This window comes from Mustela putorius, unplaced genomic scaffold (assembly GCF_011764305.1).
Source record: "Mustela putorius furo isolate JIRA1106 unplaced genomic scaffold, ASM1176430v1.1 tig00003853_pilon_pilon_pilon, whole genome shotgun sequence".
NCBI classification, from domain to species: domain Eukaryota; kingdom Metazoa; phylum Chordata; class Mammalia; order Carnivora; family Mustelidae; genus Mustela; species Mustela putorius.
Genome location: NW_025422005.1, coordinates 20,286,670 through 20,313,632, shown reverse-complemented (window position 1 = coordinate 20,313,632; position 26,963 = coordinate 20,286,670). Strand labels below are relative to the sequence as shown.

Here is a 26,963-nt window from a genome sequence, read left to right as displayed (position 1 = left end):
TTAAACTAAAAAAATATATGACACCAGTGTGTCATGAACCAGTGTGATAAAGTGCCATGCATGAGATGCGTAGATTGGAGTCAAAAAAAGGATATACCAGTTGTGGGTTGCATGAGTGTTCTGAGGGCCTAAATGTGATCTTAGGATACAGTAACTATAGAAACCAAAAGCAAGTGAACATCCATGGTTATTCCAATTTGTGACTCTATTACCTTCTCTCTCAGGAAACAGAAAATGTAGATTCTATAGAAGTCACACATAAAAATTGCTCACAAAATCTAGTGCATACTAAATACCAAGCACTGTTCTAATGACTTCTACAGATATGACTTAATCTTCACAACCACCACAAAGTAGGTAGAGACAGAACTCAAATTCTGGCATCTGACTTCAGAGTTAACTGTGGCATGGCACCGGTATCAATTTTCAAGCAGAGTTGATAATCTGTTGCAATAACAACCTGACAGACACTGGTAGGGAAAGTAGTCATTGATTCCACAAAGAGCTGAGGAATATGAACTACTTCCCCCAAACTGACAGCTTTCATTTCTGGCTTCCAAATCTAGAGGTTCACATCATTTTACTCAGTTCTATAGGCAATGTGGTAGCCAGCCTACAAGACAGACCCCAATGATCCTTACCTCTTTGCCTCCACGTGGGTGGCACCATTCTACCTTGAATAGTGTCAGTAATTTGACCTCTGTAACCAGTAAGGTATTGCAGAAATGCCGGAGAGTCACATCTGAAGGTAGACCATGAAAGACATTGCAGCTCTGTCTTGCTCTTTTGGATTTGGTTTGGTTCCAGAATCTATTCCCTACGTGGCAGATTCTATTTTTTAAGTTAGCCACCACAATAGCTTCCATCCAACATGCTCTTCTACTTTGTCATCCTCTCATAAAGAGAAGGGATCTATGATTCCTCCCCTCAACTCTGGATGGGGTTCTGACTGTTCAACCAATAGACTGCTGCACGAGTAAGGTAATGTGACCTCTGAGGACACATCAGAAGACGTCTGCATCTTCAGCTTTGTTCACTGGATCACTTGTGCTTGGAGTTCTAGAGCCACCATGAAAGAAGTGATATCCTTGACCCACTATACTGGAGAAGGTGAAGTTACATATGGAGGGGTCCTATGTAAGGTGCGTCTTCACACATTGGTAGAGGCAAGGTATCTCTAATTTTATTCATGAAGGCAGAGCTTAAGCACCTTCCAAAGGAAGGTCCCACCTTCTAACACTATAATCTTTGGGGATAAGTTTTCAACATATCAATTCGGGAGGCACATTCAGACCATGGTACTTACAAAATAAGACAGTCTTTAATTTAGGGAAAGTAAGTTGTCATTGAGTCTATGGAATAGAATGATCAGGATGTGACAGTGACAATGTCTGAAAAGTATGTGTTTTTTAAAAATTAACATATAATGTATTATTTGCTTCAGGGGTACAAGTCTATGAATCATCAGTCTTACACAATTCACAGCACTCACCATAGCACATACCCTTCCCAATATCCATCATCCAGCCACCCTATCCCTAACCACCCCCCAGCCCCCAGCAACCCTCAGTTTGTTTTCTGAGATTAAGAGTCTCTTATGGTTTGTCTCCCTCCCAGGTCCCACCTTGTTTCATTTTTTTTCCCTCCCTTCCCCCCATGACCCCCGCCCTGCCTCTCGAATTCTTTGTATCAGAGAGATCATGATAATTCTTTATCTGATTGACTTATTTCGCTTAGCATAATACCCTCTAGTTCTATCCAAATCAATGCAAATGGCAAGAGTTTTTTGATGGCTGCATAATATTCCCTTGTGTGTGTATACATATGTATATATATATATATATATACATACATACATATATATATATATATATATATACCACATCTTCTTTATCTATTCATCTGTTGATTGACATCTAGTTTCTTTCCATAGTTTGGCTACTGTGGGATTATAAACATTCCAGTGTACATGAGAAGCACCCGTTATTAATTTTAAAACCTACCAGTACTGGGGCGCCTCAGTTGTGAAGCATCTGCCTTTGGCTCAGGTTATGATTCCAGGACCTTGGGATCAAGCCCCGCATCAGGCTCCCTGCACAGCGGGAAGCCTGCTTCTCCCTCTCCCACTCCCTCTGCTTGTATTCCTTCTCTAACTATCTCTCCCACTCTGACAAATAAATAAATAAAATCTTTATAAAAGTAAAAAAATAAAACTCATCAGTACCAAAGTTTCAAACTAGTAACATTCCTCTCCTTCTTGAGATGGTATCTCAAAATCCTTTCACTCATACCTTATAAAGATTCATCCTATATTTTGAAAAACAATGGTAAATACAAAATCAAGAAACAAGACAACTAGTGTTGTCCAGTATTTCACTAAATGGAAGCCTGTAAGGACAGTAACTTTGTCAATTTCCTTCAATTGTCTAGCATAGTGTTTATAACAAAATAAGCACTTAAACTGGAAAATAAAGTGGAAGAAAAAAGAGAGTTTATTTTCTGATCATGGAGATCTGAAACTCCCTGTTACCACAGTTAGGCTTTTAATTGTTTAAGTCTACAAGCAAGACAAATGTTTTCTAGGCTGATGGGCACCATGGGTATGTCCATTGGTAAACCAGCCTTCAATCAATCAATCATCCAACAATTATACTTGGGTCAATTTGAATTTTTATTAACACACATTTTTCAAAGTTTGTACAAACCAAAACATTCCTGTGTTTCAAAATGTCCATTATACAAACATACAAATGAACAAAAGGTGTTACCAAAAGTTAGCTACTCAATTTCATGGTAAAACAGTGTCATGATTTTTAAAAACCAAAATTTTAAGACTGAGTTTTCTTCCTTTACTTTTTGGAACTTGTGGAAAGTTAGAAAATGTGTGAATCTGCTTTATATTAAATGCCAAGACCTTAAAAAAAGATTTAGTATAAAACTAACTATGTGTTTTTATATTATCACTTCATGAAACAGAATTTCTCAAGTCTTCCAAATTAAAAAAACCCAAAAAACCATGACTGTAACTTTTTTCACCATCATTTCCCCATAGTCAAATGTAAATGCGTCTGAAAAATATTATCTGACAGTTTATCTTTACCTAAAAGTTTCTCATTCAAAAAGTTACAAAACTATTTAGCACTGCCGTTCCCCCTGCTTAGAAGGGAAAATGACCTCCCCTACTAGAGTGAGATAGAAGCAACATGGTCCATTGTTTCTCTTCTCAGAAAAAAAGCCACCCATTTCCACATCTCTGTCCAATTCTGTGCATGGCTCCACTTGTGAGAATGTTATTACAAATCATAAGCATCTGCCTCTAGGAATTGCCTAGCAAGTTAAACTGACTGCTTACAATTTTGGTACACTGAGGTACAAAGGTCATCTGCCCTCATCGTTACCTCTAGCCTCAGCACCCCTCCCTCTCCATTAAGGATTCCAAGGTAGTTGATTTTACTGTGTTTCATGGCATATTACACATCTTTCATTTCTTTCACAAACATCCCATAGAGGACCTGAGAGAATGGCTAGAAGTGCAAATCTATCTCCTCTCCTAGAAAAGTAAATCCATGTGCCTGTTGGGTCAAGAAGGGAAAACAGGACACAAACAATTCTGGCTGAGGCCAAGCTGCTTCTGATAAGCACCTGTTTTCAATATATTTCCATTCAAAGCAGGGAGTGTACAGGCTGGGGTGGATGAAGAGGAGTAGGGAGAAGGTACGGTGATATCAATTCTTGCAATCAGATTCAGAGTCCATACTTGAGCAGCTCATACTGACTCTCAAAATGCTCTGTAGTTCGAGTATGATTCTATTTTGAATCTGCTCATTAAAAAAAAAAAAAAAAAAAGTTCTCTGACAATGGCCCAATATAACAACTGATATAAGGGTGCTTTTTTTTTTTTCTAAAGAAGTGGCAGTGTGAGAATTTAAAATCAGTCACATAAAACAATCAAGAAAGGGATAGGGGAGGAAAATGTCCAGTAAAACCTGGACAACCTTTCTTTCTGCCCTTACTTAAAAAGACAGACTGTTCAAATCTTTGCTATCTCCCTTAAGTATCCTCTTCTTAAATGCTCTTCCAAGAAATCCTCCAAAAGGCACTTAACTCCATACTTCTGCATTGAGTTGTTTCACCTCAGCAATCAGTTTTTAAGACTCCAAGGTAACAAGAAAAGGTCTTATTCCTTTACGAAAAGGTAGAGAGTAGAACTTTTTTTTTTTAAGAGGCATCACTTTTACAAGAAGAACAAGCTAGGCTACCATTATTCCTTTATCAAGAAAAAGTTTCTTTTTTTAAAAAATAAATAAAACTCTGGCTATACATAGTACAAAGTTCATACATAATATACCTGGAAAAAAACCCAAGAATATACCCTGAAGCAAAAGGTTTATTGGAGAGAGAAAGCCTCTTCCATTTACCAAGTCTTAAGGTGGCAGTTTTGAAAGTTCAGAGGGTGGCAGTGATATGTAATTAATGCCAAACTATTTGCTCATGGGTATGGCAGGATGCAATGATGGACAAAACAAACAAACAAAAAATCATTCTGCACGTAACACTGAGCAGTGACCACCACACACACACAAAGAATAGTACCAAAAGGGAGAGACAAAGAGACAGAGAGTAGGACTGGGGGTTGGGGGTGGGGGGGAAGAGAAGTGAGAGCACGAGACAGAGAGCTTGGAACCCCAAACATCCAAGCATGCAGTCAAGACACAGCACTAACCAGATGTTTCCATTCAGCCCACTGCAATCCCACAAAGAAGGGCAACTGTAATAAAATAGAGATTTCTTAAGAAAGCTTGCAATTCCCAGAGAATAGCCCGGTCACCAAGCCTAACCCAGGAATCCCGCTGCTGTTGGCTGGGAGCCTCCTTATGATCTCTCATGGAGAGGTTATAGCTCCTGACTTCTCAGACTTCTTGCTCTTGGACAAGGCAGCTGCCTGCTTCAGGAGCTCTCGGTTTTTGGCCTAAACAAAAAAAGTCAGTGCAAGAAGGATGTTTTAACAGGACAGGACACGTTTTTCATGCAGATGCTAGGGCATACAATATAGAGGGTCAGGAAGAGAACAAGCTCTTGAGGCAGAAAACAACAGAAAGCTCTAGGGCTTGGTTTAGAGGAAGACAGTGTTTGCTGGAGGTTAATCAGCACACTACAACCTCCTGGGATCTACGGTTACAAAAGGTGCTTTGTGCAACAAAAACAAACCATGGAGTGCCTTAACGTGCTGGATAAACAGAATGCATAATCCAGACATCTGGAATCACATCTGGCTTATCCAAAAATTAAAATACGCATTTATTACTTCCACTGTTTTTGAGGGAAAAAGATCAGAACACTCCCAACAGTCAAACAATAAAAGACAACTATAAGGTGAGTTAATGTGAATTTGTCAATTCCCTGAGAACAAAAAAATATAAGGGACAATCACTTAAAATACAATCAGCTAAATACACCAGGCTTATCACATAAAATAAGCAGAATCACCTGCAATTGCTCTGTGACTTCTTTGTGGGTTTTCTCCATCTGGTTCATTTTGGCTCTCATCTGAGATTCTTGGTATTGGAAATCAGCCTTCAACTCTGTGATCTGACGGGAGGGAAAAAAAGGCAGAATGACCAGAAGAAATATTTGTACAATGAAAAATGTTCTGGTACCAAAGAACTAAATTGTTTCCCAAATGAATGAAATCCAGGACTCTCCTGAAGATCCATGACTAAATCAAAGCCAAGAGATTCTGTATCCTAGTCTGAAGATTTCTTGAAAATTATACAAAATCCTGACATATCATTTCTGATACTTCATCACTGCCAGGTTTTAAAGATTTTATGTATTGGGGTGCCTGGGTGGCTCAGTCGGTTAAGCATCTGTCTTCAGCTCAGGTCATGAGCCCCATGTCACGCTGGGCTTGGTGCCCAGCAGGAAGCCTGCTTTTCCCTTTCCCTTCGCCTGCCTCGCTGCTTACTTGTGAGCGCTGTCAAATAAATTAAAAAATCTCAAAAAAACAAAAACTTTATGTATTTAATACATGTCAATAATCCTCCAAATAAATCAGTGATTATAATACAATATGACTAACGGTTTGAGAGAAGCCAGGAGAATAAAAGCATTTATTGAATTTTTAACCCTGTTCCAGGCAAAATGTTTGAATATATACACAATTGTTTTGTTTTTGCTTAGTAATCTCTCTCTCTCTCTGGTTATTTTTGTTTTGTTTTGGCTTTTTGTTTTTAAAGATTTTATTTTTTTATTTGATAGACAGAGATCACAAGTAGGCAGACAGGCAGGCAGAGAGAGAGAGGAGGAAGCAGGCTCCCCGCAGAGCAGAAAGTTCCATGTGGGGCTCGATCCCAGGACCCGGGGATCATGACCTGAGCCGAAGGCAGGGGCTTTAACCCACTGGGCCACCCAGGCACCCCTTGTTCTGGCTTTTTTGGTAATCTCTGTACCCAGTGTAAGGCTTGAACTCACAATCCCGAGATCAAGAGTTGCATGCTCCTCCAAATGAGCCAGTCAGGGGCCCTAACCTATTTGATTATATTTTTAATTCAATCCCATAATAAATCTTTGGGGGGGGGCAATATTATTTTTCCCATTTTATAGATGAGAAAACCAAGGCTTAGAAAGGGTTAAGTAACATGGCTAAGATCATACATGTTAGCAAGTAACAGAGCTAGAATTCAAACCCTAGGCCTCCTTCTACTGACTACACTATTCAAAGAACAGAGAGGGAAGTGATGTGTGAGCTGAGTTTTGAGGTACATTAGCTACAACTGGCACACGAGATAGGGAGAAGAGCATCCAAGCTAAGGAAACTGTATGGACACAGCCAGAGAGTACGAGGTAAATGACAGCTTGTTCGAATGACTGATGAGCATGGAGAGTGGCAGGAGATGATACAACAGATAGGCAGGCATGATGTGGAAGGGCCTGTGTTCTAAGCCAAGAAGCGTGACCTTGATCCTAAAAGTGATGAGAAACAATCTACTATTTGCTTTTGCTCTTTTTAATTTAAAAAAAAAAATTATGTATTTGACAGACAGAGATCACAAGTAGGCAGAGAAGCAGGCAGAGAGAAAGGAGAAAGCAGGCTCCCCGCTGAGCAGAGAGCCCGATTCAGTTCGGGACTCAATCCCAGGATCCTGGGATTATGACCTGAGCCAAAGGCAGAGGCTTTTACCCACTGAGCCACCCAGGTGCCCTGTTTTTGCTCCTTTTAAAGCCCAAACTTGGCAAAGCAGTAAACCAAGGGTCCATTTAATCTTAATTTGCAAAATCCTTTAATGTGCCCTTCTGATCTAGTCCATGAAGAAAATACACTTGGGTCTGCTTTCTTCCAATAGCCATGTAGTAAATACTGGTCTCTCCCCATGAATCTCCACCTTGCTGGCAGAAGAGAGCATAGGCTAGTAGAAAGAACAGCAGAGTCAGAAAGATCTGAGTTAATTACTTTGTTCTGCCATTTACTGGTTGTGGGATTTGGTACATCATTTAATATCTTTGGGTTCATTTCCTCATCTATAAAATGAGGTTGAAAGTAGAAAGAATGCATATAAATATTTTAATGTTATAAATGCCTTTGTTAGCCATTCACAATGAACACTAGCACTCCAAACTTGGCACAAAAAAACATCCAGCTTCAGGGAAAAAAAAAAAAAAAAAACCCAACCAGGTGAAGGGAATGGAAGCCTAAGAGGGAAAATATTGGAGGCTGTCTTCAACTATGACATAATGATAACAGTAATTCCCCTCTCAAAGAGCTATTATAAAGACAAATGAGGGGGCGCCTGGGTAGCTCAGTTGTTAAGCATCTGCCTTCAGCTCAGGTCATGGTCCCAGGGTCCTGGGATCTAGTCCCACATCGGGCTCCTTGCTCAGCGGGAAGCCTGCTTCTCTCTCTCCCACTCCCTCTTCTTGTGTTCCCTCTCTTGCTGTGTCTCTGTCAAATAAATAAATAAAATCTTTAAAAAAAAAAAAAGACAAATGAGTTAATACACAGAAAGCATGCAGAACAGTCAGGTACTTAAGTATCTGATAAAAGTTAGCTATTACTGTTATTAATATATTAAGAGAAAAATGAGATATTGTTTAAGAACCTAAAAACAAGATAAATAGACCTGAGTCAGAAGAAGGATGTAGAAAGTTCCCTTAAAGAGGGAGGCTAACTGTTAGACCAGAGTAAGACTTTCTGAAGGTGTTAATGTGTTTCAAGAATGGGTCACTCAGGAAGGGAGTTGTCAGCAATGGAAGTAATGGAAGCAAAGTAACACAAGAGTCATGGAGGAAGGCCTACCTGAACACTGTCCAGGAAGGAGGAAGACCTGGCCCACATATTTTGAGTATTACGTCCCACAGACATGGCCTTCCCAATAATAGAGATGGAGACATCAGGTTCTTTTAGCTTGAGAGCATTAAAAATTCCAATTATATAACTACCTCCTCTTGTCCTGACTCTCTGCTCATTCAGCACCTTCTGATTACAACTTTCTAAAGGAGCTCACACTGAGAATGGTAACCAGGTATGCCCCACTGTGAATTAAGAGGGGCACTGTAGTTTTTTACATAACCTCTGTAAGCCTGGTCAACACAAGTCCTCCCTGAAAAGCGGAAGTTCCCACCAAATGCTGAGAAAAATCAACTTGCTAAATGCACCTGACCAAGGTAGCTTCACCACAGTATTACCAGATCATGAGTCATCTTGGCAGATAGTAACTCTCCCCCAGAATAGCCCAACCTTGCCATTGTATCTCTCAAAGCGTCAGTGGTCAGTACCAAATAAATACCAGTTAAACAAGAGTCAGCACCATGCCCCACGGTACACATGCTTACCCTGGCATCACTCTGGCCTGAGAGGCATTAACAAAACTGTACCTTCTTCTCTTTCTCTAAAATCATTTGATCCTTTTGATGCAGCATCTTCTTCAGAGTGGCCACTTCTTCCTTCAGTTGGGCAATGATGACAAAGTGGTCAGTGCCTGGTGAGTCCAGAGCCAGGTCTGGGGAAAAGCTGAGTAGAAACATGGAGGGGCGAAAAACATCATAACTTGGAGGGATAAACCTTTTTCTCCTTGAGGACACACCATAGGCCACTTGATGACAAGCTCAAGGGTGAGAACAACTATCTGAATTCCCAGCAGTAAGCACAAGGCTCCACAAATGCCAGAATCAACAGCATTTGTGAAACTGCACAGGCACGGTGATCATGAGATAACTATACCAACCAAACCACAACCCAGGGCATTTCTGCAGCATTCATAGTCAAGGTGAAAGCAAATGCATTCTCCAAGAGTCAAGGACTTTTTGTTTCAGGTGCACTGAAGATGCCCAATTATTTATGGGTGAAACAGTCAATTTTTTGTGACTAATTTCCCCAGAATCTGGATAAATGATCAATTGTAAGCTCATGTATTTTTCTTTTAAAGCTCCCCATAGAGTTCATCTTTTGGTTCTTTTTTTTTCTGCTCCAAAGTACTGTGATGTGGTACAGCTGCTAAGAAGCCGCTACACAGGGGTGCCTGAGTGGTTCAGTTAGTTTAGCATCTGTCGTTGGGCTCCCTGCTAGTGTGGGGGTCTGCTTCTCCCTCCTTTTGCTGTCCCTCCCCCCCACCATTCTCTCTCTCTAAAATAAATAAATAAAATCTTAAAAAAATAAAAAAAGAAGCTGCTGATTCCATCTCGGAGGCAGTCAGTCCCTTTTAAAAATTATAAAAAGATGATAGTTTTAAAAAATATTTTACTTATTGGGGCACCAGGGTGGCTCATTTGGTTATGCGGCTGCCTTCAGCTCAGGTCATGATCCCAGGCTCCTGGAATCCAGTCCCAGGTGGGGCTCCTTGCTCAGGGGAGACCCTGCTTCTCCCTCTCCCTCAGCCTACAGATCCCCCTGCTCGTGCTCTCTCTCACTCTGTCAAATAAATAAAATCTTAAAAAAAAAAAAAGATTTTATTTGAGAGAGAAAGAGAGAAAACACAAGCAGGGGGAGGGGCAGAGGGAGAGAGAGAAGCAGACTCCCCACTGGGCAGGGAGCCAGATGTGGGGCTCAATCGTAGCACACTCCCGGAAAAGACTCTAGCAAATTCCAGTCACACCACAACCTGGGTTTTTAACAGATTCTTCCCAGTAACACCACTTGAGCACTTCATCTTTTCCAAGTGCCAGGTGAACTCTGTCCTCTTAGCAGAGTCTTCTAACCAGGCCCAGCTCCAGGGAATCTGTAACCCCCTGAAATTGTATGTACAATTCAATGTATACATACAATGGGCAGTTTCTAGGGTGAGGATCCATAGCTTTCCCTGGTTGGTCAGAGATGTCTTATACCCAAAACAAGTTAAGGAATCATCGCCATGAGAGTCAAATCCTGCCCTTCTCTAAAGACTTCCCAAAGAAAGCTCTTACTCTTCCCTGGGCAACCTTTAAAGTAAAACACAGACCTGTTTTTCCTAAGCACACACCAGAATGTTTATTCTCAGCTCCCTGCATCAATATGGCAAGGACTCTAGGTCCCCCTTGCTATTGGCTCGTTCCTCCATCTTGAACTACACCTAACAACCAGCATTTCTCTACACAGGCAGAACCTCTAAACAGCAAGCAGAATCACTGGACAGCCTCACAGTTACCAAGTCAAACATTTCTATGGCTAAAAGACACAGTCCACTGCTAAGAATATTCTCTCTTGGTCTACATGAAGCATGTCAGAAGAAAGGACCTGTGCTTTCATAACTGATGAATACGCAGAATTACTGGGTGACAAAAAGTAAATGCCATATAATAAAACAAGGCAAGCAGGAGAAAATACTGACAGAACCCATCAAAGTCTCCACCAGTTTCAATACCTGCCAAGGGACTGTCTTCCCTCGATCCAAAAGAATTTACGTAAGCCCATAACTAGAATGACAAATGAAACAGAGTCATGGGCTAATATTAATCTTGTGGTCCCCAAAGTTTCTAATGCTCTTCTCTACCTGCTTCTTAAGGGAAGATTATTCCCATTCCAATACATTGTTGACAAAACCAGTCATGTCTATGCTGTGTTAGGGCCTGACCTTTCTAACTCTCTAACTTTTGATTAATAAGAACTGCTAGAAATCAAATGAAAACAAATGGTTAGGTTAGCAAGGCAGAAAATTAGATCCAGTCTCTTTTCAAATATCTCCAATGACAGGAAACTCACTACACTTCTTTGGGAAGCTTCTTGTCATTTCTAAACCTTTTAATATAAGAATAATCCTCCTCAGGTTAAGCCAAAACCTGCCTCGTCATTCCCATCCTCTTCTTTCCTCAAAGGCCACACAAAGTAAGTCTACTCTTTCAGGCATATTTCAAATGAAGAATGAAATAAAACTACAAGGGGGAGGGGGTGTCTGGCTGGCTCAGTCACTTGAAGATGCAACTCTTGATCTGAGGGTCCTGAGTTCAAGACCCATGCTGGGTGTAGACATTACTTAAAAAGTAAAATTTTGGGGCACCTGGGTGGTTCAATGGTTAAGCCTATGCCTTCAGCTCGGGTCATGATCTCTCAGGGTCTTGGGATTAAGCCCTGTATCGGGGCTCTCTGCTCAGTGGGGAGCCTGCTTCCCCCTCTCTCTCTGCCTGCCTCTCTGCCTACTTGTAATCTTTCTTTCTCTGTCAAATAAATAAAAAAAAAACCTTTAAAAATAAAAGTAAAATCTTAAAAAAACAAAAACAAAAACCTATGAGGAAAGGAAAAGAATGTCCTTTAGAAACTCCTTTAGAAACAATAAACCACAAGGTTGCCTGGGCATCACCCATTATTGAGGGTACTTTTTTATTACCAACAGAACAATAAATAAATATGATCAAAAAGTAGCTTTCCTCTGGGAAGGAAAGCTAGAAATCAACTCAGACTTTCATCAAATTGGAAAGTTTTTGCTACAATTTCAACAAACTAGAAAATACGAGAGGGAGGCTATGAATTCTGCAGGATACTTAAAAAAACCAACAAAAACCATTTTAGAAGTATAAAGCTATCTGAGGGGGCTATATAGTTGGTTGAGTATCTGATTTTGGCATAGGTTGTGATCTCAGGGTTGTGAGATCAAGCCCCATGTCAGGCTCTGTGCTCAGCACAGTGAAGTTGACCAAAGAAGATGGTCTTTATGGTTCTTTCTCCCATATAATTTGAATATCTAAGTTAAACATTTCCAGAAGGTTCAATTCAAAAAGTATAAATCAGTGATACTGGCTGATAAAAAGACTCCTTGTAGGGGTGACTAGGTGGCTCAGTTGGTTTAAACCCGACTCTTGGTTTTGGCTCAGATCACGATCTCATCGGTTGTGGGATGGAGTCCTGGGTTGGGCTCAGCATTCAGTGGAGAGTCTGCTTGGATATTCTCTCCCTCTGCCGTTCCCCACCTCACACACTCTCTGTCTCAAATAAATCAATAAATCTTAAAAAAAAATTAGACACCTTGTAGAATCTAAAATCAACGTAATAAAAAAGGTAAAAGGAAAGAATAAATTTCACAGATGCTTTGTGCTCCCCTAAATGAAATTCAGCCCTGGTAAGCCTATGTGCTAGTCTGCTCCCATACCCACCACTGGCTGGGAGGGAGAACTGATACTAGGAGTTTTCAGAATGGACATGATTCTAAGAATTCTCGGGAAGAGTATGTCAGTGTCTCACTTCAGGATTCCTGAGCCTGCAGAAACGGGAAAATGGGTGGCCCCAAGACTTAGCTGGAAACCAGCCACTCTACCAACATGGATGGGGCACTCTGGATATTAGGACAAAGCAGCTTGCAAGAGGACACGTCGGTCAGGAGAAGAGAAAGCAAAGAATAAAAAAATATATATATATTTTTAGCAAATAAACATAGGAGTATTTGGTATAAAATTGTAGCATTTAAACTTTATAAATGGCTTATACTGAGTAAAAATATGTATTTAGACAGGTTTAAAAGAAGTAAAAATATTTGAATGCATCTCATTCACTGCTAATTCGTTATCTGCCTTGGGCTTTCTGCATACTAAGGAAGCTTGGATTACCCCCTCACAGACTGAGCAATACTGCCTTAACTCTAACTGGTCTCTGTTGCACCTCTCAAGACCAACTCCTGTCCTGCCTGGAGGAGGCCACAGGCACAGATCATAGCGAAAAACATATAGCTCCTGATTTCTTAGAATCAGTGCGGGGGAGTTATTTGTGGACTACAGAATTCAGGTGCTATTAAATCCAGTTATATGTGCTTGTCTTTTACTGACAGGATTAGTTATAAACAAACATCGGCACCGCTTATTGGTAAGATGCTGAGCGGCTAATGTAATGATGCTCAGAGCCTCAATAAAAACCCTAGATTAGGTCCAAGGGATACCCTGGAATGTCCTGTTTCAGGAACTGTATCAGGAGCTCAAATGGAAGCATGCAGACACACCAACTGGCTTACCTGTCTCCATTGGTTGTAATTGACTCAAACTTGGATTTTTTCTTTGGGATTTCATTTTGAATTGAAGATGTAGAAAGTGTTTTCTGGCTTTTAATGCAAAAATAGAGAGACACACATTAGAAATCAAAGATTTATAAAACATCACAATAAAGGTTTGTTAAATGGGACCAACATGACATCATAGCTCTTCTATACAAGAGCTAATCGGTCTTTTTTTTTTTTTTTTTTAAAGATTTCAGTTATTCTCTTGACAAAAGAGAGAGAAAGAAAGCACAACCAGGGGGAGCGGCAGGCAGAGGGAGAGGAAGAAGCAGACCTCCCATTGAGCTCCTTGCTGGAAACCAGCCACTATACCAACAGTCATTCCCATCCTCTGGCCCTGGGTCTGTCCTCAAAGGTCCCAGGACCCTGGGATCACGACCTGAGGTGAAGGCAGATATTCAACCAACTGAGCCACCCATGTGCCCCTATTCTTGATTATTAAAATCCACCAACATGTTGATTTCATAGGTCCTGAATGCATGGCTAGCTCTCCTTCATAGGCCCCCAAAATTCTTAGCTTGAACTAAATATTACCTGCTTTATTAATAACTATGGGAACAGAGTCAATAAAATCTTAATAAGAAGTATAATTCATCTTATTGTTTAAAAAGTACTTTTCTAGAAATCTTAATTTTTTAAATTTTAAGTAGGCTCCATCCCCAATGTAGGGCTCAAACTCATGACCCTGAGATCAAGAATCGCACACTCCACCAACTGAGCCAGCAAGGCACCCTTCTTGTCTTTTTGAGAACAGCCATCCTAAAAGATGTGAGGTAATAGCTCATTGTGGTTTTGATGTGCATTTCCTTGATGATTAGTGATGTTTAGCACCTTTGCATGTATCTACTGGCCATTTGTATGTCTTCTTTGGAAAAATGTCTACTCAGGTCTTTTGTCCATTTTTAAATTGGATTATTTGCTTTTTTAATTATTGAGTTGTATGAACACTTCATATATTTTGTAGATTAACCCCTGATCAGATACATGGTTTGCAAATACTCCGTCCTTCTTTTTTTTTTTTTTATTAAGATTTTTATTTATTTATTTGACAGAGAAAAAGAGAGATCACAAGTGGGCGAATCAGGCAGAGGGAGAGGGAGAAGCAGGTTCCTGGCTGAGCAAAGAGCCCAATTCGGGGATTGATCCCAGAACCCTGAGATCATGACCTAGATGAAGGCACAGGCTAAACCAACTGAGCCACCCAGGCACTCCTATTTCATCCTTCTTGAGGCCTTCTAGAGTTCTGTTCTCAGCCTCCAACTTGAATTACATCATCCAAGAGTATGGTTTTAACAACTACTTATCATATGGGTTGGAAATGGTATTCCCCAAATGCAGCTTCATGGACTCTATCCTACATCTTAATGAATTAAAGTCGGGGGTAAAGCAGCAGGAATCCACACTTTATACCAACTTCTATTCCTACTGACTCTTCCTTGCTACCAATGGGCCACATCTGAACCTTTCTTCTCAGTTCTAGGCTAAGCTCCCAAAAAATAATTCTTCTTGATGCCGCAGACTCAACTTATTTTTTTTTTTAATTTTAAAAAAGATCTTATTTATTTATTTGAGAGAAAGACAGAGAGAGCATGAGTGGGTGGAGAAGCTGAGGGAGAGGGAGAAGCAGACACCCTGCTGAGCAGGGCACCTGACGCAGGGCTCCATCCCAGGATTTGAGATCAGGACCTGAGCTGAAGGCAGATACTTAACAAAGTGAGCCTCCCAGGCGCCCCACAAACTCAACTTTTAAAAACTGAACTTCCCTTCTTCCTATATTCTCTCTCAGTTAAGAATCTACCTATTCCCCCAAGTAAGAAACCTGAGAATTATCCCTTACTCCCCCAGCTCCTGCCCTTCTACCTGTTCATCAAATTATCTAAATTTCTCATAATTCTCCCTCTAAACTATCTTCCTGAATCTGCTTCTTTGATCTCCGGTGCCATGGCCTCAGTTGAGATTCTAATATTAGTATCTCTTATTGTGGACTCATATGAAAAGCTTCTTAACTATCCCCCAGTCTCTTTCTTCCAGTGTATTCTCCACAATAATCAGGGTTAATTTTTTTTAAGGACGCCAGGCTCAAGTTCATGCTCCTTAACATGTCTGCAAAACCTTCTTTTCTCCCATTTCCTGGCTCTCGAACATAAGGTCCAGCAACATAAAAGGACCTGTAGTTCCCCAGGGTTCCATGTGGTCTCACACCCTCCATGTCTCAGCAAATGCTATTCCCTCAGCCTAGGAAGCATCTGCTCATTCCCTCTGTGAGGATTCCAACTCATCCTAAGCTCCAGGCCTAACACCAGCTCTTCTCTGAGGGTCTCTTGCCTGACTTTCCAAGGTAGTTAATTACTACTGCCTCTCGTGCCTGTATCTCGATGTTTCTCATGCTTATCGAATTATATTGCAATGATTGGGTTACAGGTCTGTCTTCCCTACCAGACTGCATACTCTCGATGAGCAGTTTGATTCTTGTATTCATCTCTGCCTTCCTAGCAGAGTCGCTGGCCCATGAGAGTACTTAATAACGTTTGCTAAATGAACAAACAAAATCATAATGGTAACAGCAACAAACAGTAACTAAAATATAGTGAATGGTTCCTACATGCCAGTTATAAAACTAATCGCTATGCATGCACTATATAATTTATCTTCACAACAATTCCATGAGGTAATACTATTATTTCCCTATTTTAAAGATGAAAAAAGCTTACCCAAGATCCCACACAGAGAACCTGACAGAGCTGGGATTCAATCCAGACCCAGAACTCTTAACACTTCAGATACTCTGAGAAAGCTAAGGCTACAATGAAAGGACGTCTTTTTGACTAGATCCCACCAGGACAAACCTAGAACATCTATCAATCTCCTGATCAAATATGCATAAAAATGCTGCATGCCTCAGAAAGTGAAATGTTCAAACTTCTAAGGAGATAGCCCACTCCAAAGGTGAGGAGAACATTACAGGGAAAGTTCCACAAACTTTTCAGATAGTACAAACGAAGTCAGGAAATCCTGATACCTTACAGAAATCTCTCCGGCACTTGGAAGATATACGAACTGTAAAATGTGGTAGAGGCAACCAGAGAGAGAAGACCAGGAAAATGTATACTAAATGGTATCTCCCATGGCTAATTGTGTATTCTGTAGGACCAACCAGTACTTCCAGTCCTATCTTATGCATCTTGGGGTTACCTGTTATAATGGCTGCCACCACTCAGTCGACTATACTGTTCCTTCTCCTGATGGCTGGCACGGGAAGAGCTGCTCAGATGTTTCCTCTGCTCTTTAGTCTTCTGGAGGACTCGTTTGTACGAAAGTGTACAAAGCCAGCACAGCAATTTCCCATCTACCTGAAAGACAAGGAGACAAAGATAAAGATAAAGAAAAGAGAATGTAGTACATGGGTACTACAGAATATAGGTACTGGGAGCTAGAACCTCTGGGTTAAGTCCCAATTCTGCCACTTGTGAGATGTGTGAACTTAGGCAAGTCTTCTACCTCAACTAAATCTCCCTGTGTCCTATGAAGCAGCTACTGTTGTTTCCCACTGGAAAGAGGAAACTGATGCATAATATGATTAAGTAACTCGGGGCGCCTGGGTGGCTCAGTGGCTTAAAGCCTCTGCCTTTGGTTCAGGTCATGATCTCAGGGTCCTGGGATCAAGGCCTGCATTGGGCTCTCTGCTCAGGGGGGAGCCTGCTTCCTCCTCTCTCTCTGCCTGTTTGTGATCTCTGTCTGTCAAATAAATAAACAGAATCTTAAAAAAAAAAAAAATGATTAAGTAACTCGTCCAGGATCATTCAGCTAACCCAGATCTATGAGACAGAGAGGCTTATACTCCAACTATTATTATACGCTGCCTCCTGATTCCTAAGTCAGCTTCTCCAGTATCTTGATTCAGGGAAAATGTGCTCTCATTGGCAGGAAGCAATGACCATTGCTCTCATTGGTCAATGGAGAGTTACATCCTCCCATTGTAAATTAATGGAATTTGGTTAATAAGAGTTAGCTCTTATGAGCCTAAACGTCTCCAAAAAGTAGCTCTGGACACTGAAAAAGTGTCTGTACTGTATTCTTTCATTAAAAGAATATTTATTGGGGGCGCCTGGGTGGCTCAGTGGGTTGGGCCTCTGCCTTCGGCTTGGGTCATGGTCCCGGGGTCCTGGGATTGAGCCCCACATCGGGCTCTCTGCTCAGTGGGGAGCCTGCTTCCCTCTCTCTCTCTGTGCCTGCCTCTCTGACTACTTGTGGTCTCTGTCTGTCAAATAAATAAATAAAAATCTTTAAAAAAAATAAAAATAAAAATAAAATAAAAGAATATTTATTGAAGAGAACAAATTGATAGTTGCCAGAGGCAGGGAGTGGAGGGTAGATGAAATGGGTAAAAGTAGTCAAAGGTATAAACTTCTAGTTATAAAATAAGTCACAGGGATATAATGTACAGTATGATGATTACAGTTAATAATACTACGTTGCATATTTGAAAGTTGCTAAGAGTGTAAATCTTAAAAGTTTTCATCACAAGAAAAAGAATTCTGTTAACTGTGCATAATGATGGATGTTAACTAGATTTATTGTGCTGATGACTTTCCAATATAAACAAATACCTAATCATTATGCTATAGATAGGAAACTAACATAAGGTATGTTACACCTCAATTTAAAAAGATACATAAAATAATCACTTTTTCAGTCACTTTTTAAAAAGTAGAGAGTGAGAAGTAAACTTTCTCTCAGTAAGTAACAGCAAGCTGGAGATATATTTCAGACTAATATTTTGGCCATGTTTGGTAAAACAAAAGAAAAAGGAAATATTTCTCAACAAAGTATAACTCTTATCAACCTAAATATATACATATACATTTATGTAACATATATATTATATATACATACACACATATATATAAATAATATATATATATAGTAGGTATCCCCTCTAATATTATTTTATATTTTACATTATTTTATATATATATATATATAAAATAATATTAGAGGGGACACCTACTATATGCCAGGCCACTGGAAATGTGGCAAAGAACAAGACAGAGCTCATGTTCTAGTGGAGGTTGACAAACATATAAACAACATTAATTTCTCACAATGTTACATGCTATGAAGACAATAAAACAGGGTAATATGATAAGGGGTGAGTAAGTGAGTTAGTAAAGGGTCTTTGTGAAGAAGAGGCATCTGAGCATAAGGAACCAGTTAAAGATGCTTTGGAGAAGGATGTATCAGGCAGAACAACAGCTAGCACAAAGGTGGGAATGACACGGGCATGTCTAAAGGGCTGAAAGGCAGCCAACGTGGCTGAAACAAGGTGAGGGGCAGGAGGTGTGAGGTCAGATGAGACTGAGAGGCAGGTGTGGGCCATGCAGGCCAAGGAAGGGGTTTGGGTTTTATTCTAAGTGCAGCTGGAAGCCACTGGGTTTTAAAACAGAACAAATCTAAACCACTTTTATCCTACTCCATCCCTCCACATAGGGCTCTCTTTCACGTCATCTTGTAATTTTTTAACTTCAATACATAGAAACACTTAAAGAGTCAGATAGTGAAACTGGTCATGCATCCTGCTTAAGTCACAATCTTTCCTTTACAGAATTCAATAGACTTTTGGCAGTCATCACTTCACTTACATGAGATATTGATCACTGTAATTCAGATTCTCATGAGATACTAGAATACAATGCTCCGGCGGTACCTGACTCGCTCAGTCAAAAGAATATGCAACTGTTGATCTTGGAGTCATGAGTTCGGGCCCTACCTTGGGTGTAGAGATCACTTAAATAAACAAACAAATATCTTAAAAAAATACATATGCTATTTTTTAAAAAAAGAGAATAAAATGGTCCACATTTAGTAAAAGAAGAAATTAAAGGCTAAAAATCTTCAAGGTCAATAACATCTAGCAGAGAAACTGAGAATTCTTTTCTCTGTCATATGTCCTTTTTTTTTTTTTTTTAAAGTAAAGTAGGCTCCACATCCAGCACCGAGTCCAAGTCAGGGCTTGAACTCACAACCCTGAGATCAAGACCTGAGCCAAGATGAAGAGTCGGATGCTTAAGTGACTAAGCCACCCAGGAGCAGCCCCCCTTTTTAAAGATTTTATTTTTAAGTAATCTCTGCACCCAACATGGGGCTCAAACCCACAACCCTAAGATCCAGAGTCATATGGTCCCCACTAAGCCCAGCAGGCGCCCCTTGTTTATGTCTTTTTGACATAAGTGACCCACCTTAATTTCTCTGAAAGAAAAAAAAATCAACAAAAACACAGAGCTTTACCTTCTTTCTGTCATCTTTCCTGTCAAATGCGCACTGCTGCTTACACTGTTCACACGAATATGGTGGTCCATATTTCTTCTCTGAATTCGTGCAGCGCTGGCATTTGTTGCCAATAAATGCTGCAATTATGTTGCAGTACTGACAAGGTTTGGGCTTAAAGAGAGAAAAAGTGTCAACTGAGTATATTATAAAATACCAGTCAGTACATTTTTTAAAGCAACCATTCCTATTACATCGTTCGTTATTCACTGTAAAAATGTATTCCCAACTTCATAAATTTCCTTCTACACCAATCGAATGAAGCCCAATTCCCAACACTATGTAAGGTGTTTTTCTGCACAAGACTATTGATTTTAAAACAAATAAATGAACAAATAACAAAAGCCCATTCGTGTATATGCTGGGACTTCTGTGAGAAATTCAAAAGAACCAGTACTTTGAAGAAACCAGCAAGTGCTTCCAAATTTCTCAAAAGACCTCTTTGTCATTATCACAGTGTCACAGGCTAGGAGATTCCCTGCAAGGACATAATATCCAGAATCCTAATACTGAGAGACCAAAAAAAAAAAAAAAAAAAAAAAAAAATCCATTCATCCAAATGAAGTCAAATGCTACCAAAGAGGTCACATCATAGGATCCATCTTTCTCCTCCTCTTTTCACACTGGTTACTGAAGCTCTCAAGGAAAATTATGACAATCCTGCCATCATGACCATAAACACAGACCTGCTCGAAAGCTCAAATACTGGACAAAGTTCACTGAGAAAGTATTTACACATAAGAAGTCCTAATAAAAATATAGTAATTACATTGATAATCCACAGAATATAAGGTTCCAAGGACCTGAGTACTCACTGTTAGGTACAGAGAAACCCTACTTACCGTTCCATATAACTGCACATTCTGAGCACATTTCTTGCATATTGTATTGGTTTTACTGTTAAGGAAAAAAGACACACAAGACTTTTATAAGAAAAAACTTGTTTTACTCACAACATTTGAAAATTGGTCTCTCCTTAAGCCCACAGAATTTTCTCATTGCTAAGTGCCAAGGTGATATGTGGTCTAGATACTTGGCTAACTGAAGGCTGAGTATCTGGCCACTAACTCTTTTTTAATTATCTTGTGGTTATTAATTTTATTAGCTCAGACTAAATGAGACTTTAAAGTAGAGAGTGAGTTATTTCTGATTATCACATCTCAAAGTATCACTAACCAAAATTATCAAATATGGACAGGACCCTCAAAAAAATATTAGATTAGATTGAAATGCACTCACAGTAATTCCTCAATTCAGATAAACATCTGAGAAACCTGAGGTGAGAAATGAAGTATATGTGTTTGGAATACAAACTTAAGAGACTCTATCCATGTAGACTATATTATGTCTACTCTCTCCTGAGTAGGTAAAAGCATACGAAAATCCCAGATGTGGGGCACGTGGGTGGCTCAGTTGTTAGGCGTCTGCCTTCAGCTTGGGTCATGATCCCAGGGTCCTAGGATCAAGTCCCAAGCCCCGCATGGATAGAGCCCTGTATCTGGGCTCCCTGCTCAGAGGGAAGCCTGCTTCCCCCTCCTAATTTCCCCCTGCTTGTGTTCCCTCTCTGTCTCTGTGAAATAAATCAATAAAAATCTTTAAAAAAAAAAAAAAAGAAAGAAAGAAAAAAAGAAGGAAAGAAAAAAGAAAATCCTAGATGTGGGGAAATAGATGGTATGACCAAATTTTTAAAAAAATATTTTATTTATTTATTTGAGAGACAGTGAGAGAGAGCATGAGAGACAAGACGGTCAGAGGGAGAAGCAGACTCCCCATGGAGCTGGGAGCTCAATGCAAGACTCAATCCCGGGACTCTGGGATCGTGACCGGAGCTGAAGGCAGTTGGTTAACCAACTGAACCACCCAAGCACCCATGACCAAATATTTTATCAATACTTCCAATTTCCCTAAGAACTAAGCACTGACAAAAATAAAAACATCTTCTATCTTGTGAAGGTCCAGAGGTCATAATATTACCTAAATATCTAAACTGATAAACTACCATGGGGGAATAAAACCATCTTCAAATAAAGTTTAATTCTTCACAAAGGGAGGTACGAACAAATGCTTAATGTGTAAGAATAAACTATATTCTGGGGCTGAAAATAAAATCACATAAAAATCCAGCCTATTAGCCTCTGTGATTATTTTCTCATAGAGTCCTACAAAAGTGACCATAAACTTAAAACAAAGAGAAGTCTCAAAGTAGAAAACATTTAAATTAAAAGTGGAATATTCAAACAAAATATTTTCCAGGGCAATTTTCTGCCATTTTAAAGAGGCAGTACAAGTAGTGAGGTGAGGGGCACCTGGGTGGTTCAGTGGGTTAAAGCCTCTGCCTTTGGCTCAGGTCATGATCCCAGGGTCCTAGGATTGAGCCCCATAAGGAGCTCTCTGCTCAGCAGGGAGCCTGCTTTCCTTCCTCTCTACCTCTGCCTGCCTCTCTGCCTACTTGTGATCTCTTTCTGTCAAACAAACAAATAAAATCTTTAAAAAAAAAAAAAAAGTGAGATTAAAAATAAAGTAAGGTGCATTTAAAGGAAACTTTCAGAAAGAGGCTTCCCATCAGAAATTCTGTGATGCTGAACATTTTGGTTTATGTTTAGATTACTGAAGAAGTGGGATACACACACACACACACACACACAAATGCTCCTGACAACTTAGAAAACATACAAAGAAAAACTATTACTATGATCCATCTTGAATCAATTTTTTTTAAAAGATTTTATTTATTTATTTGAGAGAGAGAGAAAAAGCATGAGGAGGGTAAGAGGCAGAGGGAGAAGCAGATTCCCCACTAAGCACAGGGATCGATGAAGATCTTGATCCCAGGACTTAGGGATCATGACCCAAGTCAAAGGCAGACACTCAACCAACTGAGCCACCCAGGTGCCCCTGAATCAATTTTTTTTTAGATTTAATTTTTTTAAGTAATCTCTACACCCAACATGGGGCTTGAATTTACAACCCCAAGATCAAGAGTCACATGCTCCATGGACTAAGTCAACCAGGCATCCCCATCTTCAGTAAATTTTTATGTGCAGAGTGAATGAAGGGTCAAACTTCATTATCTACCCCCCCCACCCAAAAACTAATTCAAGATGGATCATAGACCCAAATGTTAAAGCTAAAACAATGCTTCTGGAGATGTTTTATATGTTTCCATTTCTATGAAGAGCTAGAACAGGTAAAACTGATCTGTGGTGGAAAGGAAAATCAAAACAGTAGTGTGGGGGAGACAAGAAGGATAGGGACTGAGTGGGATGAGGCATGAGAGGACTCTCTGTGGTGATGGTAATGTTCTAGATTTTGCAAGGGGTTTGGGGCTACACAGATGTACATAGTTCGCAAAACTCATCGAATGACATACTTAGATTCAAGCATTCAGTGTACACAAAATTTACCTCTAAAAAATAAAGGACCGTAAACAAATGTTGAACTTTGTTAACAATATGCCTGCTTAACTGTTTAGGATCAAATATAGTGATGTCCACAACTTTAAAGTAAGATGGATCATAGATGCAAATATAGTAAATGTAAGTTATAGAATCCAAGTGGTGGATATATGAGTGTTTACTGTCTAATTCTTTCAACCATTTCTGGTTTGGAAATATCCATAATAAAATGTTGGGAAAAATGTTCCTAGAACTGAAATAAGACTGATTAAAATTAGGCTTCTAGGTCTATGTGTGAGCTTGCAAACAGACCCCACCCTGCTTGAAGAAACTATTACAGCTGTAGTCCCACAGAATTTACACCAATAAACTACTTTGCTACTATTGAAAGTCTCCCAAAAATGTGTGTTTCCTGACACCTAAATGTTTTTCACATTTTAAAAAAAATGAGATTTACATAAGGCAAGTGAGTTTCAAATGTGACTAGGGCTAAGAAACCCTTATCAGAACTGTCACATTTCCCAAAGTATCTTCTTTTGGATTATAAATTCTTGACACTCTGAATACAAACATACTGAAACAAGAGGTTCATTGTTTTACTGTTGTGGTTTCTTCATGTCATAAAGATTTATAAACACAATATAAAATGACCAAGGATCTGGAAAAAAAGTAACTTTAAAAATTTAAGCAATCAATGGATAACTAGGGAATGATACGTGTGTTTTTTATTTGTCAATGTGTTATAATTTAAAAAAAAAACACAGAATCTGTGTATAATGCGCTCAATTACAGATCTGTAATGTGAAAAGCAACTAACTGTCGATTTTAAGAGGACAAAGCCTATCAACATCTTCCATGGTCAACAAAAACTGTACCTCTCCTGCTGGTACTCAGTTCTACAGTAGGTGCACTTCACAACAGGGTGTGCAATCCGACATTCCTGAAATGAAATGAGGATATAATTTTAAAAGGCAGTCAGAAATGGAAATAGCCTTCAGTAGGAGGCAGAAGACCTAGGTACTATTCCCAGCATAGCCACTGAGCTTGAGTGAGTCACTTGAACTTTCTGGGCCTTTTCTCTTCTGTAATACTGGCATCACTGGCCTGCATTGATGTGGGAATTAAAAGGGAATTTATAAGGAACTAGTCATAAATTGTAAAACAAAGTATGTATGAATAAGGCTCAGACTGGAAATCGAAAGCCCTCGATTCTGGTTCTAGTTCTGCCACTTCCACCATTTAATTTCCGAGCAGGTTCACTTGGAAAATGAAAATGCTAAATTAAAATCATTATTGCTTACCTATATGAAACTTCCTTAAAAGATATATATGTATATAAATATCTCAAACATCTGAGCTCTTTCTTACAGAGTAAACAGAGTAGACAAGTCAGGGCCATTTGAGGCAACGGCGACATACAGTTATGAGTTACCCATATTAGAGGCACAAACTGAATGATCTGGGAATATGGGAAAATCCGTCCCAGGCAGCCTTGCTTACTTTTAACTGTCACCTCACAGCACTTCTACTAACTTAAATAGGCAAAGCAGATGAGGCAACTCAAACGAAAAAAAACCTTGGAACTTCAGGAGTAAAAACTGAACAGTAGCTGGTTAGGGCCGGGACCGAAGGTCACCAACTGGGTGCTGAAAAATCCTTTTGCTTCCTGCGCTTAATTGTAGGGCTTTTCTATAAAGTCGCGCCACCTCAGACTTTCAGACTGGCTGGAAAGTGCCCGTGAGGCGCCCGAGTTGGGAGACTCTCCTCCCAGGCAGCACCCAACTCTGGAGTTCAGTCCCAGGCGGGGCAAGGGGGGTTCCTCAGTCTGCAACCAACGGCGGGGAAGCCAGCCCCGGAGGGATCTCGGTGTGGTGCGTCTGGTTGGGGGAAAGCAGGAGACCCACTGTCCCCTCCCCTGAACTCAAGGGGTCCGAGAACAATCCCTCGTGGTTGCTAAGCACCCGGACACGCCGGCCGCAGGGGCCTGGACTGAGCCCGGGACTCCCCCACGTGCCCCGCTGGCCCCCAGCGAAGAGGATGAGGCGCCTCGGCTGGGCGGGCCTGCCACGCCCTGCCCGGCGGACCCCGCTGAGCGGCCCCGCAGAACAGGGGGCTCCGGGCCGCGCCTCTAGCGTCCCAGTTCCCGGCCGCCGCCCCAGCCCGCGCACCTTGCACAGCTGCTGCCCCTGAGACAGCGCCTCGAAGGGGAAGCGCTGGTGGCACTTGGTGCAGGCGTAGAGCGCCGCCATGTCCGGCCCGGGCCGTGCTCACCGGCCAGCCGGCCCGGCCCGCCGCCCGGCCCGCCGCTTTATCTGACAGTCTGAGAGACAAGCTGGCGGCGGCGGCGGCAGCAAGCTGCGGGCTGCGGCAGGCGGGCTGGCCGGCGAGTGCGGGCGGATCAAGGCGGGCGTGGCGGCGTTGGTCGCCCGTTCACTGGTTCATGTCGACGTCCATCAAGCACGAAGGGGCGGAACACAGAGCTTATGACAACTCTGATTCGGTCTGGACTGGAGTACGCCACTTATGACGCGCGCGGCCTCGATTATGTAAAGCGCAGTCACGCGGGGGCGCCACTAGGAGGTACCATCTCCCGCCCGGGACCTCGGAAGTGCCCAGACCCCTCCCACTTCGCTCTTTGTTCCCGCCCTCGCTCCGCCTCTCCCCGGCCGCGGTGGCAACGGCGCCTCTCGCGATATCTCCGCGGAGTTGTGATGTTTTGGTTTCCATGGAGCTGCCTTCTGGGAGCAGGAGGGGCGCGGTTGGGCTAAGAGCACCGCGTTGTTGGACTAGAACTCGCGCAAGATCCCGAGCCTGAAAAAGGTTGGGGGCTTGTGAGAGAACACTACCATCGTCTGGACAGGAGGGGCCCACACAGGGAGAGAAAAGAGGAAACCATGAGAGACAACCTAAGAGGGGTGTCCTCTCTGAGAGATCCCTAAAAGGGGGTAACTCGGGGATCCTTGACCTCAGAGAGAACGTGGGAAACCCCAGAAAGAGGACCCCTGTGTGGAGGAAGAAGGCTGCTAGAGTGATGACAGCCCCTGCAGGACGTTGTAGAAGAATACTAAGGCGAGGCCCTCTACCCCTCGGAGACCTCCTGCTCTGGTGGCCTCCCTCAGAGTGGGATACACATTTGGCCTGAGGCCTATTTCCTACTTTGTGTTCCCCAGTTGCACCCCCAGCTTCTCTTGCAACCACCTGAGGTCTCCTGGCTGACCTTGCCCCACCCCACCCCAAGGGGAGCCACATCCTCCTGGATACTCAGCCACTCTTCAGTTCTCAGCTTGGCACATATAGGGGCCCCCAAGGAGGAAATATGAACTTCTTGTTCTTGACACTTTGGCAAAGTTTCCTGCAGTGCTGACCTTTCCAAGTCCCTGCCCTATAGCTGCTCTTGGCCTTAGATTATTTCAGATTCTGCCAACCACCTATATAATATACAGTCCTAATCGCAGCTTTATTTCAACGTGCGTTTTTTATAATTGAGGATGCCCTTAGGGTTTCTACATTCCTGGCCCAACAAAATTGACCTCTTAAACCCAAATCCAGCCCCCTTCTTGGGAGTTTACCCAAAGATGTGTGTTAAATCAAAGGTTTAGGCTCTGGGGTCAGAACGCTAGGGTTCAAAATTACTGTTCCGCATTTCCTAGCTATGTGATGTGACCTTGGATTTATCATTGAACTTCTCAGAGCGTCACTTTACTCAGCTGCACAGCTGAAGCATTATGAGGATCAGAGACAGTACAGAACAGTACATGGAGGATAATGGGGAAACTACTCAGTAAGTAAGGAGTTTTAC

At 41.3% G+C, this 26,963-nt stretch overlaps 1 protein-coding gene across 3 annotated transcripts; it reads right to left on the bottom strand.

Moving 5' to 3' along the window:
* Nucleotides 1-2,653: 2,653 nt before the first annotated feature.
* FAM76A (family with sequence similarity 76 member A) lies at nucleotides 2,654-25,782 on the bottom strand. 3 transcript variants are annotated; one of them, XM_004741046.3, is made up of 9 exons: nucleotides 25,333-25,774; nucleotides 24,040-24,104; nucleotides 20,612-20,666; nucleotides 19,731-19,883; nucleotides 16,638-16,795; nucleotides 13,404-13,490; nucleotides 8,872-9,007; nucleotides 5,488-5,589; nucleotides 2,654-4,969 (listed from the first exon to the last, which is right to left on the bottom strand). In XM_004741046.3, exons 1-9 carry the CDS (start codon nucleotides 25,411-25,413, stop codon nucleotides 4,883-4,885), a joined length of 924 nt encoding a protein of 307 aa, XP_004741103.1. In that variant the 5' UTR covers nucleotides 25,414-25,774; the 3' UTR covers nucleotides 2,654-4,882. The 3 variants fall into 3 exon arrangements, with proteins under 3 accessions (XP_004741103.1, XP_044919975.1, XP_004741105.1); XM_045064040.1 differs by lacking the exon at nucleotides 13,404-13,490 and having other exon boundaries at nucleotides 25,333-25,782; XM_004741048.3 differs by lacking the exon at nucleotides 2,654-4,969 and having other exon boundaries at nucleotides 8,830-9,007; nucleotides 25,333-25,780.
* Between the last annotated feature and the right edge of the window lie 1,181 nt (nucleotides 25,783-26,963).

Coding starts and splice junctions, on each gene's coding strand:
- FAM76A (XM_004741046.3), bottom strand. CDS start 25,413: ATGGCGGCGCTCTACGCCTGCACCAAGTGCCACCAGCGCTTCCCCTTC. Junction 5,590..8,871: donor TTTTAGAGAAAGAGAAGAAG/GTACAGTTTTGT, acceptor CCCTCCCGTCAG/ATCACAGAGTTGAAGGCTGA. Junction 4,970..5,487: donor AAGTCACAGAGCAATTGCAG/GTGATTCTGCTT, acceptor TTTTTTGTTTAG/GCCAAAAACCGAGAGCTCCT.